The 20,580-nt window shown below is 40.5% G+C and overlaps 1 protein-coding gene across 3 annotated transcripts in view; it reads right to left on the bottom strand.

Annotated features, from left to right (window-relative positions):
• The window catches only part of LOC144206040 (dynactin subunit 1-like), a 42,311-nt gene extending 22,101 nt beyond the window's left edge, over nucleotides 1-20,210 (bottom strand). Inside the window, exons 1-7 of one of the 3 annotated variants that reach the window (XM_077730724.1) lie at nucleotides 20,062-20,210; nucleotides 17,025-17,264; nucleotides 12,167-12,245; nucleotides 12,014-12,045; nucleotides 9,744-9,764; nucleotides 2,168-2,191; nucleotides 778-900 (exon numbers count right to left, since the gene is read on the bottom strand). In XM_077730724.1, the coding sequence (XP_077586850.1) occupies nucleotides 778-900; nucleotides 2,168-2,191; nucleotides 9,744-9,764; nucleotides 12,014-12,045; nucleotides 12,167-12,245; nucleotides 17,025-17,264; nucleotides 20,062-20,094 (552 nt within the window). In that variant the 5' untranslated portion in view covers nucleotides 20,095-20,210. Of the gene's footprint in view, nucleotides 1-777; nucleotides 901-2,167; nucleotides 2,192-3,043; nucleotides 3,342-9,743; nucleotides 9,765-12,013; nucleotides 12,046-12,166; nucleotides 12,246-17,024; nucleotides 17,265-20,061 lie in introns of those variants that run through there. The other 2 variants (XM_077730725.1, XM_077730726.1) reach the window with 2 other exon arrangements.
• Between the last annotated feature and the right edge of the window lie 370 nt (nucleotides 20,211-20,580).

The raw sequence follows: 20,580 nt of genomic DNA, 5'->3' as shown, positions 1-20,580 counted from the left end.
ATCCTGTCCGCCCAGATAACTTTATTTTTGGATAAGGCCAACGGCATCTGCCCGGCGTTCACCCGGCATTAATGGCATTGTCCTTCACGTGGCTATTCTTATTCTGTGGTGGAATTTTTTTTTAAATTGGTGGATGTTTTTTTTTTCTTCAGAGGAATTTTTCTTCTTTCTTGACCTTTTTCTTCTTCAGCACTGAGTTCATTGGGCGATCCGTTGTCTTTTGCTTACATGTTCCAGTGTCAATTTTGACAATTTTATGGGTACCTTTGATTTGGATACTTAAAATAGAAAACAACTCAACAGACTGAAGCCGCAAATTTGTGAGTGATGACAGTAATAATATACTAACTCCAGCAAAAAATAAAAATAAAGAAAAATATCAGATATAAAATGTGTATTACCGCTTGTGATGGGTACTGCACTCATGACTCTAAATAAGTATAAGTAATAAGTGGCAATTAGCCTATACTGCATTGATATTGTGAATGAGGTGAGTGGCAAGCTAGCTAAGTCCAGCGAGGGCATTCAAGATTAACACAGATTTTCGTGACTTGGAATAGTTATTCTGATATAAAAGTCTTTCATAACCTAAGAACTTTGTATATGGAGGCATTCGTAAGTAGAGGTATCACTACCATTTATTTTTACTTTGAGTAAATTTCATCAAAAATGTTTTTACTTGAGTAAAATTGAATTGTGAGAGTAGATGTTTTGGTACTTTCTCCACCATTGTTAAAATCCCATATTGAGTGCCCAAGACCGACGGTATAGTGATACCTTATTGGGGTTGGGTGGCGCTAATGGCATCTTTCCGGGTGTGCTGGTCTCGCTGCTGCTCATCTCACTGGCCAAGCCAGATCCTTGTGCCTTCCCAACGGAGCCTGCCAGACGGTTCGACTCCTGAAGAAAAATAGCCTGAGTCACATAAAAACTGCTGAGTTTCAAATGGCTTTTTGTGATGTCAAACATTAATTCATTTTCCGTACTGCTTATCTTTACAAGGGTGCGGTGGGTGCTGGAGCCTATCCCAGCTAGCTATGAGCACCAGGTGGCCAGCCAATCGCATGGCACAAAGAGATGGACAACCATTCACATTCACACTCATACCCAGGGGTAACCCTCGTAGTTTTGGGATGTAGAAGGAAACCAGAGTACTGGAGAAAGCCCATGCAAGCCCAGGGAGTACATGCAATCACCAAACAAGAAAGTCCAAACATTGGATTAAACCCTCGATCTCAGAACTGCGAATGAACCGCTTCACTAGTGTTTCCTGACCTTTTTTGGGCTGCGGCACACTTTTTGCGTCGAAAAAAATTTCATGGCACACCACAAGTTGAAAGTTTTCTAATTGTAAACTAAGTCGCCTAAAGTAACTACATAAAGTCGTTCTCACCAAATATGTATCTCCAGGGAACAAATAAACCCCCAAAGTATGTCAAAAATCTACTTTTTCACATAAACCAAATGCCAGTAAAAGAAATTCCGGTTCTCGTGATGTAAAAATCAGTGTAGTAATGTTTAAATCTCAGAATCATATAACTTTTTTCTCCAAATATTACTTAGATCTTCAAATATTAAGCGAAAAGCAATGTTGTTCTCACACATACTGTATTTCGCCAAAAATTGATGCACAATATTATACATTCGCTTGCAATGAAGTATAACCTTTACTCCTGGAAGTGCTGCTGTCATTGCTTCTTCCTTTCTTCCTTCGTTCGGTAGATTTATTATTGGATGGCGCAGGACGCAAAAGGAGGCATTTGAAATGGCGATTCAAAATCCATACAATGCTGGCATAGGCTTAGCGCAATCTTTGTGTGCATGATGCAAAAGTTGAAAAGGCAACACGACGTCCTTCTCGACTATTTGTATTATTCTGCACGCCATTCTTCTAAGGTGAAATTTCGTTTCTTGTTCTGCGTCAAGTGCATGCCATTCCAGCGCCGTAGAAGAAGCGGTGCCCTTAATCTTGATAATTTTCATCTCCTGTTTTCCGTTTCCAAGTCTCAGGGTGAATTTTGACGATTTTAGAAACTTTAAAAAAAAAATTAATATATAAAAGAAATGTGATATACTGAAACAGCGAAAGTTGAAGCTGTGAGGTGGCGAAGGATCACAGTAATGACTAGGTCGAGCTGTGTTTTCTCCAAATAAAACACTGACTTACCTTGGGCCTTTTGGCCAATGTTGTCTGAGGAGGAGGATGAAGATGCAGAGTGGAAAGAGGGAGATAGAGGGGGAAGGAAGGACATAAACAAGTAGGGTTAGTCATGGATGGTAAGATATTTTCTAGAATTCTATATGGATCAATAGACGGAAAAGAAATTGAATATTGCATCAATTTCGCTGATCCATTAGGGAAATGTTTTAGTTGCATTGATGGGGCTAGAAGTCCAATCCATTGAGACAGGAAGTGCCTGGTAGTGATAGAACAATCGGTTCCAGACGCTTCTAGTCTCAGTGGATTGGGGGACTACATTAGTTAAAAGTCAAAGAACTGGTTTGTTTTGTTTTGTCCAATATGGGAGTCGAGCTAACTGGGAAATATTGGACTATAATTTTCACGTTATTGACATATGCATTTGATTGGCCAATAAACCATTTTTCCATAATAATCTAGTATTTTGTGTTTTTGTTATAATTGCATTGCTGACAGCGATCGAGGTTTAAATTGTTAAAATGAACTTGTTATCCTTTTGGAAAATATCTATCTGCTTCTTCTTGAGAGCAAAATAAAAGGAGGAATAAGAAGAAAATAACTTTGTATTTTTCTTTATCTCCTCAAACCAATCTCTTCTGACATAAAACTTCCCTCATCTTGCTCATTTGCTTCTTACGCATGGGATGCTTTATTGATTTAGCGTGAGATCAAACATTGGGCGGAATTTAGTCCAGGCAAAATGAGAGCTCACAGCCTCTTAAACAGCAACAGAGATAAACCTGATGAGTAAAAATTGGAAAAGAATACCTGATACAAGCAAAATTAGGAATCCAAGACAACTCACTGGCAAACGCACGAGTATCGAGACCAACGGGTTTGTACCTTTCGGGAAGTTGGCGTCGCCCTCATCATATTTTCCAGAGAATACTGCACTAACGCAAAGGCAGGAAGATGGGAGACTATACAGACAGAGGGAAAACGGTGAGGCGCAACTGAGCGAATGCGGTTCTATTTCCAGCAACACTGTGACATCTGGCTACTTTGCTTCCGTTAACCTTCCTTGCGCTCCCGCATTACATCAATGCGACCGCCCTCTGTCCTCCCCACCGTTTCCTCGCGGTGACCATCACTAGATGGGGCGGTGCTGTGAAATGCTCAGGGCCCGAGGGTGATGCAAACAATGTAAAAAAAAAACACAGACACAAGAAGGGAGGGAGAGTGCAGAAATGAGGCGCGACATCACCGTTTCTTAGCAACCCCATTACCCCCCTGAATCATTGTCTGCCTTTGGAAGCTAAGCCAGATTTTGATGGAATCATTCACATATTCATACATACATGTACAAACTCTTTGTGGTCAAAGGATGAATTGTATGGACTATATGTCTTTTCTGACACCACGTGAAGAACACATCAAATTTAGCATGATAAATATTTAGATAAAAAAACTAATCAGAGTTGCTGAAAACACAAAATATGAGCAAAAGGCTTTGTTTTAAGTATATTTTCTCATACAGTATCTTGTCTCTACACTGTTATTATATTCTTCAATTGTATTTATTTTTATTATGTAACTGGTAATAAATATTTTTTAGAATTTAATGTCATTTTAAAATTTTATTTTAAGATGGAAAAAAGTAAATATTGTTTTTATCTATATTCATTTGAAAAATAAACTTAAATAAAGAGAATAAAACCGTTCATATTGGAGGATTACTTTCTAGTATATGAATAAAGTGTTTTTTTTCCTACATTCATTCATTTTCTGAACCGCTTTATCCTCACTGAGATTGTGGAGGGTGCTGGATGACTTCGGGCCAGAGGCGGGGGACACCCTGAATCAGCGGCAAGCCGATCCCAGGGCACAAGGAGACGGACAAACATTTACGCTCACATTCATACCCGTCGATGCACACTTGGTCGACGGACACTTCGTCCCCAGACGTTTCGTTGAACGGACGTTTGGTCGACGGACAATTCGTCGCCGGATTCGCCGTCGGACATTTTGTCAGACGGACAATTCGTCGCCGGATTCGCCGTCGGACATTTTGTCGGACGGACAAATCATCTCCGGATTCGCCGGCGGACATTTTCTCGGACGGACAATTCATCGCCGGATTCGCTGTCGGACATTTTGTCGGACGGACAATTAGTCGCCGGATTTGCTCGCTCTCAAAATTACAATCATGAGAGAGAGCGAGAGAGAAAGAGAGTTTACTGTTGAAGTGATCAACCAGGTAATCTCTAGCCCTCAAAATTATTTGACCAGAGGTCGTTGATAGGCAGGATTCTGTAAGTGTACGCGCCCCGTCTGCGCGTCGTAAAATTCATGATTGGCTGGTCAATAGATGACATCACTAGATGACGAATGTTGTGAGATTGTCCGCACCCCCTGCTGCTTCACTATGGTATCGCATCGACGATCTACAGAACTCTTACATTGCTAGGATTCTGTGTCTGCGCCCCGTGTGCGCGTCGTAAAATTCATTTTTGTTGGTTTATGGTTCTTTTTAGGAATTTGGAATCTTACTCAATCACGGGAGTACAAAAATATATTTTTAGTATTGCAGATTTACAAAAAATAGATACAAAATATTTGTCTACGTAATTCTACGCGATTTTCCCGCAAAAAAAGCATACACGGAAAATAGTCACAAAAACAAAATAAAAAACCTGATCGACCGCCTCTGGTCGATTATGCTTACTATGTTACCTTTATCATACAGGGTGACCCAAAAAGATGCGTACCCATCAGTTTCGAAAACGTTTCCATTGGTACGCATCTTTTTGGGTCACCCTGTACCTAAATATCTAATATGAAAATTATCAATAAGTTACATTTTATTGGTGTGTGTGTACATGTTTTACAATATGTGTTCCCGGGTGACCGAACGAAAAGTCCTGTTCTAGTGTGTGTAGACAAACTTACCTCGCCCGTGCCCATCCCACATTTTAGACTAGTTTACAAGAAATTACAATTAATATACTAATAGTTTCAATGTGTCTGTTCGTTGAGCTGTCTGGCGTCGTCGCGGGCTTTTGTGTTTAATAAAATAATAAATTAAACACTTTAGCATGTCACATATTCGCACACACACACACACACACACACAGTTTACAAGAAGTTACAATTAATATACTAATAGTCTCGATGTGTCTGTTCGGCAAGCTGTCTGATTATAATTTTGAGAGCTAGCGAATCCGGTTACGAGATGGAAAATAAATGAATGGATAAAACTGCTAGTCCAACTTTTCTCAGCATATAATAATTGCTTCCAATGCAAATTTAATGGAAAATGTCATATCAGAGTTTACAGAAGACGCTATCGCCATAGCTCTATATAGCACTGTGCCACCTGGAGCACCACGTGAGGGTGCTTTGCATTGACGATAGCTCAGCCTTCAACACTATAATACCGGACATTCTGGCTGGCAAACTCTCCCACCTTGAACTATTCTCTTCCATTTGGTGCTAGATAAAGAACTTCTTAACCAACCGACCACAAACTGTTAGACTAGGTCCCCACCTCTCGTCCTCCATTACACTGAGCACTGGCTCCCCACCTCTCTTCCTACATTACTCTGAGCACTGGCTCCCCTCAAGGCTGTGTGCTGAGTCCTCTTCTGTACTCCCTGTACACATACAACTGTACACCAACCCACCAGTCTAAATCCATCATCAAATTTGCCGATGACACCACTGTGGTCGGACTCATCTCAGAAGGGGATGAGTTGGCCTACAGAGATGAGGTCAACAAACTGTCTTCGTGGTGCTCAGGTGAACAATCTCACTGAACACCACGAAAACTAAAGAAATAATCCTGGACTTTCGCAAACACAGGATAAAACTGGCCCCACTCCTCAAAAATGGAGTTTGTGTAGACAGGGTCCAGTCCTTTAAATTCCTGGGGGTCCACGTCACGGATAAGCTCTCCTGGTCTACAAACACCACGGCAGTAGTGAAGAAGGCCCAGAAATGACTCCATTTCCTCAGGGTACTCAGGAGAAACAACTTGGACACTAAGCTTCTGGTAACCTTCTATAGACCCACTGTGGAGAGCATCCTGGCATACTGCATCACAGTGTGGTACGCTGGAAGCAAGGCAGCAGGCAAAAAGGCCATGCAGAGAGTGATTAACACTGCCCAGTAGATCGTCGGCTGCTCTCGGCCCTCACTGGAAGACATTGCCCGCCCTCGTTACCTCAGCAGAGCCAGGAACATCATCGGGGACCCATACCACCCTGGTCACAATCTGTTCCAGCTGCTGCCCTCTGGCAGATGCTATAGGTCTCACAAAGTTCGGACAAATAGGCTTAATGACAGTTTTTCCCACATCCATCAGGACTCTAAACTTGCGGTAACACGACACACAATCCCTTCTGTGTAATAACTTTGGGGTGAGGTAACATGAAAAGACGTGCGGTGATCTGCCTCTTACTGTCTGACTGAATGTAAGTGAAAGACAGTGAGAGGCAAGTGATCCGCTCAGGGGGTGATGCGATGTATCCATCACGGCAGAATGCCAAATTAAGAGTCTGAATTATCACTTATTTGGGCTTTTTTCTGGGAAAAAGTAACTTATGGAGAAGCACTACCGATTTCAACATACGCAGCTAGGTATGATGACAATTAGGCTTTTGTCGAGTCAATGATGATGACAAAGCCTATGTCCGATTATAATTATTAAATGATAAGAATTATCTGTGACGTAACCAATGACAACTATGTACACAATGGTTGATGGTAGCTTTAGGACAAACAAATACCTTTTTTCGAATTACTACACTATGCTTATTGCCAACTTCATATTGCACAAAATAAATACCATGTATTAAAAAAACAAAAGTGAAACAAAAAAAGCGAGTTTGTTGCATTTTCTATGAAATCATGACCTTACATGAAGGACGGTAAATTAATTTTGCAACACTTTTGCCTGTTTAGAAGATGCAATCCCAGCTCCTTCTTCACGATGCTGACTTCCTGTTATCTGTTTTGTTTTTACTGCTGTGGAAACTTGATCTGCCTTGAGTGCAGCACTTATTTTCTGACTGGGATATTTCAACAAAACACATTGATCTCAAAATGTGGGTTTACGCTGGGTACTCCGGTTTCCTCCCACATTCTAAAAGCATGCATGGTAGGCTTATTGGACATCTTGAAACATGGATAGTGGTTATTTTGAGACAGCTAATTAAATTGAATGCTTTTATTGACATTATGTGAGATAGAATTAGGATTCAAATCCATAAAGATGAAAATATTGAAGAATCAACAAGGGTGGCACAATCATGAAGTTTAACGAAATTTATTGGATATGTTAAACTTTTTTAACAATTAAAAAACCTGAAAAGTGGGATGTGGAATTTTCTTCAGCCCCCTTGCATTACTACTTCGTAGTCTTACCTTTGCTGCAAATACACCTGCAAGCAATGTTCCCTCTAATTTTTCGTTGGTCTGGGCAGAAAGACAACCTCCCTGAGCGGACTGAGTCCCAGTGTGAGCGACATCATCATGAAAAAAAAAAATGAAAATCAGACATAGGCATTGTCGTCATCATTGACTTGACAAAAAGCCTAGTAGTCATCATACCCTCAGCAGCGTATGACGAAATTGTATAGTGCTTCTCCACAAGTTCGTCTTCCCAGGCCAGACACATTTATGACATTTATTTATGACATATTCATACTTGTTAGCTCTCCGCCTTGAGCACCATTTTCCGGCGACTACAAGTTGCCTCACCGATGCCAACAAGAATAAGATCATTGCTCGTTATGGGCACACCAGTATCACACGTGCCATAAGCAGGTGCATGTCAATGTTCCCTCTAAATTTTCATGTAAAACATGCTGTAAAACATCAGAGTGGAAAGAGCTACTGCCACTGGCTGCCGCATAAACGGCGCCATCATGGGGAGAGGGGTAAAAAAAAAAGTTTGGATTTTATTTACTGCGCACTATATGATTTCTGCTGCCCAGAGAAGACGAGAGTCGTGCAAAATTGCGCACGCGCGCAGCTTAGAGGAAACATTGCCTGCAAGTCGTTTGAGGTATGTCTCTATCAGTTTTGCACACTGATGGACTGAAATTCTTCCTTCCGAAAAGGATTTTTGAACAGCAATCTGCAGCTCTGCCCACAGATTCTCAATTGGATTCAGGTCTGGACTTTGACCTGGCCATTCTAACACAAGGATACGTTTATATGTTAACCATTTCATTGTACATTTGGCTTTATGTTTGGGATCATCGTCCTGTTGGAAGACTGGGGCGGAGATTTAGGGCTTTTGCTGACTGTCTCAGAGGTGGCTTTGAAAAACTTTTATGAATATCTTTGAGAAATGGCTTTCTACTTGCCACACTTCCATTAAGGAAGTGTACAACTGATTGTTGTCCTATGGACAGACTCCCCAACCTCAGCTTTAGATCTCTCCAGTTCCTCCAGAGTGACCATCTCTAATTAGGCTTCTCCTTGTTCAAGGTGAAAGTTTACGGTGAGGGGCGGGTCACAGTAGATTTGCAGTGGTCTGAACTCCTTCCATTTCAATATGATCTTGAACCCTGCTTGCGCAGTACTCATTGAGACTTTTGGGGAAATGTTTTTGTATCCAAACTTCTCCACAACAGAACCAGCCTGGTGTATTCCTTGATCTCCATGATGCTCTCTGCACTTTAATGAGAACCCTCAGACTATTACAGAGCAGATGCATTTTCAGTCAACATTGGACCATTCAGAGATCCTCACTGAACTATTCACACCACATTCTTCGTTTTTTTTTAATCTATAATCCTTATAAAGCGTGATTTATGGGTGTGTGAGTGTGCGTGTGTATGTTGAGATTCTCTCGCTTTGTTTATCCAAAACGTGCAACGTAGAAAGTTAAAAAACATTTATGGGGGCCAGAAACGGCTGTCGGATCCTAATAGACGATTGCATTTTTTTACTTAAGTGTGTAAACTCAATCTTTTATTTGTTAAACACCTCTTTCCAAAAGAGTTTTTTTTAATAGCGCAACAATTGTGTTTTGGTTCTGAACAAGCAGGAGGGACCGGCTTAGCAGGTCCCCCCTGCAAGTTTGTAAGTGTAAAATATCCAATATACGTCGTTCCACTTCATGACTGTGTCCCACTTATTGTTGATTCTTGACAAAAATTTTAATTTTATATCTTGATGTTTGAAGGCTTAAATGTGGACTAAGGTTCAAAAGTTCAAGAATGAGGAATATTTTGTTTTTGTCTAAATTAACTTGTTTTAGGTTATCTTTCAAGTATGTCCCTCTCTATCCCTTGACAAGGGTGGAATTTACAGCATTTCATTCCAGTTGATGCACATGATTCACTATTGCCAGCCACTCAAAATAATGTGGGGGGCCATGAGACAAGAGTGATATACAGCACAAGTTGTGTAAAAGTGCAAAAATGAATAAAAAATATAAGAAAGCTAAGAAACAAAGTCAAGCAAAAGTCAACAGCCCATGTTGACGGTGACGGTGTGGTTACTTGACAAAAGCGGCGGGTGCAGCCTCTTCCCGTCTATTTTTGCCATGACGGTTTTGACGGTAGAGTGAAGCCGGGGAAACATGTCCCACCTTTTTGGTCTTGACTGCTCGCTGCGTGGGGGAAGGAAATCAGGAAAGGAAGAAGCGCAGGCAAGCCCGTCATTGGTAATCACAGACAAGCATTACGAGTGGCTTTAACACAAATAAATGCTAACAATTCAGCTAATAATATTCAACCAAATGCATCTCTAAAATATTTTTTAACATTCTCAAGTGAATTTTGTTCATCTCTGCTCTGTTAACCATTTATTCAGCCTACATTTGACATCAATGTGCCCATAAATGCATACACAGACAAAATTCAGTATACTGTATACCCTTGACTTGTGCAGATCATGTACAGCAGACATGGCCACGATAATCAAAAAAACGTGAAGTAGGATCGCACTATTATTTCTACCACACGTGTTTTCGCTTCAGTATAATATCAAGGAGAGTAGTTATTAAAAGTTACGTATGCATATGTAAATACTGCAATATATTAATATTTAAATAGAATGTACAGTCATACCTCTACTCACGAATGCCTCTAATTTTGAAATTTTCAAGTTATGAGTGCCTCGAGATGCGAAAAATCTCCAAGCTACGAAATCCCCCAAAAAGTAAATGCATTTCCTTGTCCGTTATTTTATTTTAAAGATACTGTCGCTGATGCATTGATTCTCACTTTAGAACCTCGCTACACTCTACTGGGCTTTCATTGGCTCTCTCACAACAACCACTATCCATGTTTCAAGATTCTCTCTTTTAATTTAACATACCTTTCAACCTCGTCTAAATGTTCTCCTTATTAATGATTGCAATTCCCCTCATTAAGCGATACAAAAACCTACAATGCAACGCATTACATATTTACAAACAAACACACATAGGGCAGATAGAGCACATGTTCATTGATTCATTCATTTTCTGAACCGCTTCATCCTCACTATAAAAGTCTCAAATTTACTACAAAGTGGACAGCTTTCTGACGCAGACAGGTCAAAGGGGAATGTGTGCACATATCATATCAACCTGGCACATATTTACACACATAGGACACATTTACCCACATGGGGCAGGTAAAAGTATATAAGTGGTCGGCTTTCTGACGCAACTGGGACAAAGGAGAATGCGCATGCGCATATCATGCCCTGTCAACCTCGGCTAAATGCTCCCCTTATTGATGAGTGCAATTCCCCTTATTAAGTGATAAAAACCGTACAAATGGAAGGTGGCAAGTATTTTAACACACACACAAAGGGCACACGCAAAAGTCTAAAGTGTACTGCAAAGTGGGCGGCTTTCTGACGTCATCGGCTCATAGGGAAATGATGATGCGCATATCATGCTTCAACACGAATAGATTTTGTATGCCCGTTATTCATTTTAAGACATTAATAAATCATTTTGTTATCATTTTTCTCTCATTTCTCCCATCTTTCATACAAAATTGGGACACTGACCAATTTTAAAGTGTTGTTTGAGGACCGTGGAACGAATTAGAGTTTCCATATAAAGTATTGCTCTACTTATGAAATGTTTACGTTATGAAAAAAGTTCTGGAAACAATAAAAGTTCGTATCTAGAGGTACGACTGTATATATTATAAATACTTTAAGTACTGTACTCACCTCTGACAATGGGTCTTCTCTGCAAAAAGAAAATGAAGATGAGAGACCTCTGCAGTATGAATAAACTGGATTGAAAATGATGAATTGAGAGCTCCATTTAAAGTCAGGCTCCTGGACATCCAGCCCGCCCACAGTGCTCTATTTTTTTATAAGGATCATGGCATTTTCGTGAGGTCGCCCATAGCTGGTACATTGAAACATTTCTGGGAAAATCCCCCTTAATTTCCACTACCCCGCGATATCTTGTCCACTCAGAGAACTCTATTTTTAGATATGAGCGACAGGGTCCGCCATAGGGTTGCCCAGACCTCGCACTTCTCAAAAAATCTACCCTCACCAAGGCTCCCGGACGTCTAGTCTGTCCAGAGCGAATCAGATAAGGGAAACAGCATTTGACGTAAGGTTGCCCGGAGGTCGCACTTTTGTAAAAAGCTTCCGAGTATCAGCGTGAATTATGACATTTTAATCTGAGTACTTAATATAAAATACTGCAACAGACTAAAGCCTTGAATGTTGATGCCGTTAAGTGGTGAAAGATGACAGTATTAAGGAATGTCATCATGTCTGTTTCGAGATAAAATGCCGCTATCGGCTGGCTACATATGACTCTATAATATTAAATGAGTCCTCCTTGTCCTAAAAATTAACAACTCTCTTAACTAGTCAGATATAAGGGTGTACACTTACCAGCTTGTTCGATTTGGGTGTGTCCAGGTTGTCTGCAGAGATAGAGAAAGGAACAAGGATGTTCATGATTCTGGGGCAAACAATAAACCTACAAAGTGACCACGTGGACAGTTCTTTCATAATTGGCTGGCAGAATGAGGAGGTTTTCGTTACCTCGCTTGGCCATCTTGGTTAGGCCGAGCTCGGGATTCTCTGGAGATGGAGTGTCCCCGCTGTCTTCTAAAACTTGGAGCTCGTACAAAAACCAACACAACATTTTTTTTTTACATTCTACTTGAATTTATCATTGTTGTTTTCATTGAGGTATATAAGTTAAAATAAAGATACATATGTTAAAGACGGACAACCATTAACACTCACACTCATACGTAGGGGCAATTTAGAGTGTCCAATCCGCCTACCATTCTTGTTTTTTTGGAATGTGGGAGAAAACCTACGTAGGCCCTGGGAGAACCGGCAAACTTCACACAAGTGGACCGGCCTGAATTTGAACCCGGGACCTCAGAGCCGTGAGGCTGACATGCTAACCTCTCAAGCCGCTGGGTCGCCAGAAATTGACTATTTAAGCCTAAATATATTATTAAGAAAAAAAAGAAAAAGAAAATAATATTTTTTTACAAGTATTTTTTTTATGATTTCATGTTCCAGAGACAATACTGGTATAATGAAAATACAAGATTTGGACAACATGAAAGCCTTAACACTTCACCTGGGTAAATAATTGATATGAAACATGTTAAAGTCCAAGTACGCAAGTAAAATGATCATGTACCTATTTAATACTACAGTTATAAGCATATAAAAAAGACTTATGAATTTAAATATAAATATAATCCGTAAATTAAAAAAATCTAAATACTTTAAAAACTGTACACACAAAGAAAAAAATTGTTAGTCTCTGTTTTATATTAATCCGCCAAAAACAGTTTAGTGTGAGTTTTAGTCCAAGTCCTCTGACACAGTGAAGACCTTGAAAGGCACCTCCCTTTCAGCGAGGTTGAGCTTCGTATTTGGGATGAAACAGTTTAAGACCCAGTGAAGTCTTTTGTGATCCATATTTTCCATTTGCTCATCCAGTAGACAGGCAGCAAGGCTTTGTTCTTGATTTTTAAAGCATGAGGATGGTCGAACTTGTAGATTAAGGCTGGCTTTACCATGAAGCCAGCAGGAATCCCACACATGATGATGATCTGCACAATCTGTTCATCTTTAAATAAGATTGTCCATGAAGACATCCTCTTCCAAAAGAGGTCTGCCCCATCTATGTTAAAAACTTGCTCCGGAAAATAACCAATCATTCTCTTGAATTATATGAGGGAACGTTTCGCTGCCTCTTGGTCTGCCGTGGAGGCTCACTAGCGGCACTAGAACTGATGCTCAGCTTCATCTTGTTGTGGGCCACAGGACCGCATGGAATACCAAATTACTTACGGCCTGCGCTGACCAACTAGGACCAGTCTTCACAAACAACCCTCCGTCCCAGCTTGTCTGAAATCGGCCACCATCATTCCGATACCCAAGAAGTCACTCGCTAACAATCTGGGCGACTACCACCCAGTAGCTCACACACCAATCATCAGTAAGTGCTTTGAAAAATTGGTACTGAAACACATAAAAGCCTGTCTTCCCCTCATGCATGACCCACATCAGTTTGCATATCGACCGAACAGCTACACCGAAAATGCAATAACCGCCGCCCTCCATGTTGCACTGAGCCAGGGAGGAGCTATGTCAGAAGGCTTTTCATCGACTACAAGTTAGCCTTTAACACCATAAGACCGGACATTCTTATTCCCTGGGCTCCCACCTTACACAAGCTCCTGGATTAAGGACTTTCTGGTGAACCGAGCCCAGCACGTGGAGCTGGGTCGACACCTGTCAGCTGCCTGAACGCTCAGCACCGTGTGCCGAGTCCATTACTCTACTCGCTCTACACACCCGGCAACATACCCACGCAGCTTGAGAACATTATTGTGAAATTTGCGAACGATACAACGGTGGTGGGGATGATCACAGGGGTGAAAGAGACGGCCTACTGAGATGAGGTCCTTAAACTCAGCGAGTGGTGCGCTCTCAAGAGGAGCAAGTCGAGACTTTCAAATTCCTTGGAGTCCACATGTCTTCTGATCTCACTTGGACTACAAACACCACAGCACTGATCAAGGAAGCGCAGCAGAAGCTACATTTCTTGAGTACTCAGGAAGGAGCAACTGAACACCAACATGCAGACGATGATCAACACAGCCCAAAAGATCAACTGCCCCCTACCTGCCCTGTCCAGCATCTCCAAATCAGCGTCAGCGAGCATCATAAATGCCCTCTGGGAGACAGAGGGCATTTATGCAGAGCAATAACTGTCAGGACAAACATACTCGAGGACAATTTCTGTCACCATATGCAACTTGAGTTCTGCACCTAGGACCTCATCAAGACTTATTACTACTACATATACTACTTATTTATTATGTTGAGCACTTATTTATCTATTTCTATTTGTTGATTACTTATTTATCATTACTTATATTGATAATCTGTCTTTGTTTGTCTGTTGCAGAATCCATAGACTCAGCGAGTGGTGCGCTCTAAACAACTTGGCGCTGAACCTCTCCAAAACCATGGAACTCACCCTGGACTTCAAATGGAACAAGACCGCTCCACTCTGCTGATCTCACTTGGACTACTTATTTATTAATTATTTACTGATTATTTATTTGTTTGCTTGTTGTTGTTATTTGTGCACTATGTGGTGAAAGCTTTAAATCTCATTATAATAGTATAATGACAATAAAAGCATTCAATTTAATTGAATTAATTAAGCGGAGGAACCATTTTCACCCTGAGTACAGTATTTAAAGTATTTACATTTTTTATATACTATAGATTCGATTTATTTACCCTATTTGTTCGTCTGTTTGTTGTTGTTATTTGTGCACTACATGGTGAAAGCTTCATGTCATTATACTTGTTTAATGACAATAAAAGCATTCAATTCAATTCCCATTCAATAAATTAAGGGGAGAGGAACTATTTTCACTCTGAGTACAGTGGTTAAGACATTTACATTTTTTATATATAGATTAGATTTAGATATTATTACATTAGTCCTATGCTTCTTGCTGTAATATTGGATAAATACAATTTTTGATAATTTTACCCGAGTACTTACAGGGGTAGCCCAGTGAATGAATGGTTAGCACGTCAGCCTCACAGTTCAGGCGTCCGGGGTTAAAATCCTGGTCGGTCCACCTCTGTGGAGTTTGCATGTTCCTGCTTGCCTGAAAGTCAGCTGGGACAGGAATGAACTCACCATGGTCAACGTGCCTGCCTTTATTTGACCATCGGTTTGTGTAAACTCTTCACAGCAATGTGTGAACACAGTATCTCTAATTTTTCGATGGTGTGGGCAGAAAGACAACCTCCCTGAGCGCACTGAGTACCAGTGTGAGCGACATCAACATTGCTCGCTAAGGGCACACCAGTATCACACATGCCATAAGCAGGTGCATGTCAATGCTCCCTCTAATTTGTCATGTAAAACATGCTGTAAAACACAAAAACATAAGATGGGACAGAGCTACTTCCACTAGCTCCCGCGTAAACGGCGCTATCATGGGGTAAGGGGTAGAAAAAAACAAAAAATAAAAAGTTTGGATTTTATTTACTGCGCGCCATATGATTGCTGCTGCGCAGGGAAGATGAGACTAGTGTGCAATTGTGCACGCGCGCAGCTTAGAGGGAACATTGGACATTGTTCTCCTAAAACCAATGCCCTCTCATTACTATAAATGTTCTTAACCGCTTCATCCAAGTCCCTCCAGAATTAATTTTTCCCCTAACTCACATCCTACCTTAGAGAGCATGCACACTAACAATGTTCACCGTAATACACAAAATCTACAGCTTAAAATAGTCTCGGACACACTATTCACCTCTAGACTGATGTGAAAATTGAATACAATATTTAAAATATTTTTTAAACAAAGATTTTACGTAAGTAAAGTTGACATGTCCCAGAGTGCAATTTGTATTCTGGTGTTTTCCAAAGCAAGCATGTGTGGACAATATTGCATGTCAGTTGAGTACAGTAATACCTTGACATTCGAGTGCTCTGACATACGAACAATTTGAGATACGAGTAAAATTCCGAGCAAATGTTTACCTTGAGATACGAGCATTTAAAACAGCCAGTTTGCCAGAAAGCAAGATGTTCTTGATGATTTCACTGCACTGTCTCTCTTGCCGCATTTCCCTCGTGAAAAGATCTCGAGCACTGGGCGGAGCGTTGCATTTTTTTCCGTGTTATCTCTGCATTAGCCGGTGCAGAATTTAGAGAAACACAGTGTATCCGAAGCAAGCTAGTACAATTAAGAGTAGTGCGAAGGAAAGGCGTTTAATGATAATCGATATTAAGCACAAAATAATCGAAAAGCATGAGTAGTGTACGCGTGACTGAGCTGGCTCGCCAACACGTATGGAGAAGCAGGAAGTCCGCCGGTGGAAAACATTAACCTTTTTGTCTTGGTTATTGCACAAGAAGGTTTGAATTTAATGTAACGTAAGATTAAAACTTTTTTAAAGTGTGTATAGGAATTTAAGTTAATTTATGTTCAATTTAAAGTTAAGTTACAAGCGCATCCATCAAGTGACTCTCTCTCTCTCTGTCTCTCCCCCATCCAGGAAATACTCGTATAAAATAATGCCTCTTTTTGTTATTAAAAATCATAACCACTAGTTATTTGTTACTCTGTTAGTAGATGGTGAATTACAACCAATAAAAATATTTTTCCATTGAAATATCCTGTTTTTTGGTTGTTGAATTTTTTCAGACGGTGGCAACGAATTAATTTGTATTTAGTTAATTTCTATTGGAAACGTTGATTTAAGATACGGGTAAATTGACATACAAGCTCAGTCCTGGAACACATCAGGCTCGTATCTCAAGGTATCACTGTATCAGAAAAATACTGTCACTTAAATATAACAATATAGTTATTCATTTTTTTTTAAGTACCTGCGACTGTCGAACAAAAATGCCATGGCTGTCGCGACAGGTGAAGTAGCGCTTTCCTTGCACAGTGCCATCGTTCTTGCCTTTGGCTTCGTTCAGGATGACACCCACCCACTTGCCTGATGCGAAGAGGGTTGCGCCCACATAGGCCACCATACCATGCTGACCTTTGCCGATCACCTCCACTTGGGAGCCAACCTTGGGCATCCGTCCACCACCACCATCAGACCTCATTCTGCCCGTCTGAAATTAAACGGCAAGTGCAACCAACAGATTATTTATTTGTTCATCTTCCGTACCACGCATCCTCGTAAGGGTTTTTGAAAGGAATCCCAGCTGACTTTGGGGCAAAAGGCAGACAACTCCCTAGACTGGTTGCCAGTCAGCTATAGGGCACGATCATTCACACTCAGAATCATAGTGCCACCAGCGGGAATGGAGACAAGCCTGCCTGTACCGGAATCAGGCAAGTGAAATTTTACACCAGGGTTGTCAAACTCATGTCACGTCGAAGTTTCAATTTCATCTGGAGAGCTGTAATGTCTTCCAACTAGGCTGCCAAAATTAATTCATCAATTAATTGACAGCTTTTCCGATGGTGCTGATCAAAAGATCAATTTTGGACATTCTAATTATAGTGCAAATCGTCTGCAATCATTGATATAAAAAGGGAAACAGGAAATATTTGCTGTACATTTATAATTTTCATTTGAATTTTATCATAAAACCGAAAGTTAGCAATCATCAATTACTTTCTCAGGCACTGCAGAATGATGTGGCGGGCCAGTTTTGGCCCGTGGGCCGCCATTTTGAACTTTGTGTTTTTTTTACACCATTAGGCGGTTCCAACAGGTTACTTGCAAAACAAATTATGGCTTAATTTAACAGAAACAGATTTCCAAAGTCTGGGATTGATCGAATGATAAAAGCCAGCATGAATATATTTTAAAAAACAAAACTATAATAAGTAATACAAATGTCTAAATACATATTAAAAGGCATTTTTCCATATGACAAATAAACTAAATATTTTTTCAAATACAAAAATATATGATATACATTCATTTTTGGAACCACATCCTCACAAAGGTCACGGGGGTGCTGGAGCCTATCAATGCTAACTACGGTGGATACTCTGAATTGGTGGGCAGCCACTCCCAGGGCACAAGGAGAGTAGGGCAATTTAGAGTGTCCAATGAGTCTAACGTGCATGTGTTTTGGAATGTGGGAGAAAACCAGAGTACCCGGACAAAACCCACGAAGGCTTAGGGAGAACATGCAGACTTCAAAGAGTTGAACCAACCTGGATCTGAATCCAGAACCCTAGAGCTGTGCGGCCGACATGCTAACCACTCATTCACCGGGCCGCCCCCTGTGGCCAATGTCTCATTTCATTTTCTGAACCGCTGTATCCTCATTAGAGTCACGGGAGGTGCTGGAGCCAATACCAGCTGACTCCGGCCTTCAACCAGTCTAATCTGCATGTTTTGGGGAAGTAGCCGTAGAAAACTCACACAAGCCCGGGAAGAACATGCAAACTCCACACAGTGAAGACCAACCTGGGATCGAACCCTTGACTGTGAGGTCGACGCGATAACCACTCGACCGTCGAATCGCCTTATATATTATTCCATTGGAAAAATATATTTCATATGTATTTGAATAGATTTTAAACAATAAACAGACGTGAATTTAAAAGAAATATAGAATAAAGTTAAAACAAATTGAATTCATTAATCATTTTAAAAAACGAATATTTTAAGTCTCTCATCATTGATTCATTAGCTTGCCTTGAGTCAAAATGGAATGAAAATTGACCATCAATGGCACTCATCTCATTTTTTGAACCACTGTATTGTCAGTTGGCTGGAGCCTATCCCAGCTGACTCTGGGCCAGGAGCGGGGGATACCACCCTAAATTGGTGGCCAGCTAATGGCTGGGCAATCAATGGCACTGAAACATGATTATTCACTGTCAGGCTTTCCTCGTGGGTCTGGCTATGACATCACGGTCCAACTGGCTTCCAATCTAGGATGTGGCCCAGTTGGGAAATAGTGACTCAGCACTTTACTCTAACTCTCCTGACTTTCCATCAAATAAAAATAGCGCTACGCTGCTGCACAACATCACTAGGTTGACAAAAAATTGCCCTGGGGGAATTAGACAATAAATGAACTATTTTTGAGACACTGTTTTGCTACTTTTGCTTTTAATTTTGCTAATGACTGTCCAGATTCAATTTTTTTTCTACATTTCAATTATTAATTCCAAAACTGATTTTCATTTCTAATCAAACATTTATTATCAATTATTTAAAATAAGTATCACTATACAATACATCAATACCAAATCAATATAAAATACAGGGGGGGGGGGGGAATCACTGAATCTACTACATAGAGCTGACACATTCATTATGGCTGCCAGACACCCACAACGGGGCAGCATGTTCAGCTGGTAACTAAAAAGGCTAAACCACATTACACAAATATTGAATTGAATGCTGTTATTGTCATTATTCAAGTATGACTAGACTAGACTATGAATACGTATATACCTACACGCACACATGTGTACACTAATCGTCTACTATTTTAAAAAAAATCAGACATAGGCATTGTCATCATTATTGACTTGACAAAAGCCTAATTGTTATCATACAATTTGACGATTGATTGGTTAATCATTTACAGATACTTTTTTACCTCTGCACCTCCTTACTGACTTTTTTTCACTTGAAAATTTGACTTCCTAAAGTAATTTTTATTCTTATTTTGTATTACGAGATGTGTTTAAAAATTGTAGAATCTCTATCTCTATTCATTTTTATTATTTTAAAAATTGTAAAGAATCAAACATGCTGAAATGTTAGGGCCAGAATATCAGTAAAACATGTCATTTAGTATGTATGAAATAATGAATTGACTCATGGCAAAAATAATCAGTGATTAAGCCTATCTCTCGCTAATATTAAAAAAAATATGAGCAAAATGGGACAGAAAACAGCCAGGGCTGTTAAAACATTTGTCGCCCACTCACCCGTCCGAGCACATCCCTCCTGCTTTGCGACATGTTGACAAACAAGCAAGTCCACTACCAACCCTGCAAAGTAGCAAAACACTACGCCACTTTCGCTTAATGCCTGCGATGTTAATGCAGAGGCTAAAAGCACTGCATCACTGTGTGGTGCGTATGTGTCTGTGCGAGAGAGACAGGATGAACAATGGTCCAACAAAAAAAGGAGTGGTCCTAAAGCCTTCAGTTTCTGGCAGTAAAAGTTGCTTATGTTGAAAGTGAAAGTCAGTCCACCTGTGTGGAGTTTGCATCTCTCCAAGTGTGTGTGGGTTTTCTCCGGGTACTACGGTTTACTCCCACAAAATATAAGCATGGTAATCTGATTGGACACTCTAAAATTGTAAGTAAGTATGAGTACGAGTGTGGGAGTGAATGGTTGTCTGTCTCCTTGTGCCCTGCGATCAGCTGGCCACCGGTTCAGGGTGTCCACCCGCCTCTGGCCCGAAGTCAGTTGGGATAGGCTCCAGCACCCTCCAGGACCTT

This window comes from Stigmatopora nigra, chromosome 13 (assembly GCF_051989575.1).
Source record: "Stigmatopora nigra isolate UIUO_SnigA chromosome 13, RoL_Snig_1.1, whole genome shotgun sequence".
In the NCBI taxonomy this organism is placed as follows: domain Eukaryota; kingdom Metazoa; phylum Chordata; class Actinopteri; order Syngnathiformes; family Syngnathidae; genus Stigmatopora; species Stigmatopora nigra.
Note: the sequence above shows the minus strand (reverse complement) of the source record. Positions and strands in the feature narration are given on the sequence as shown.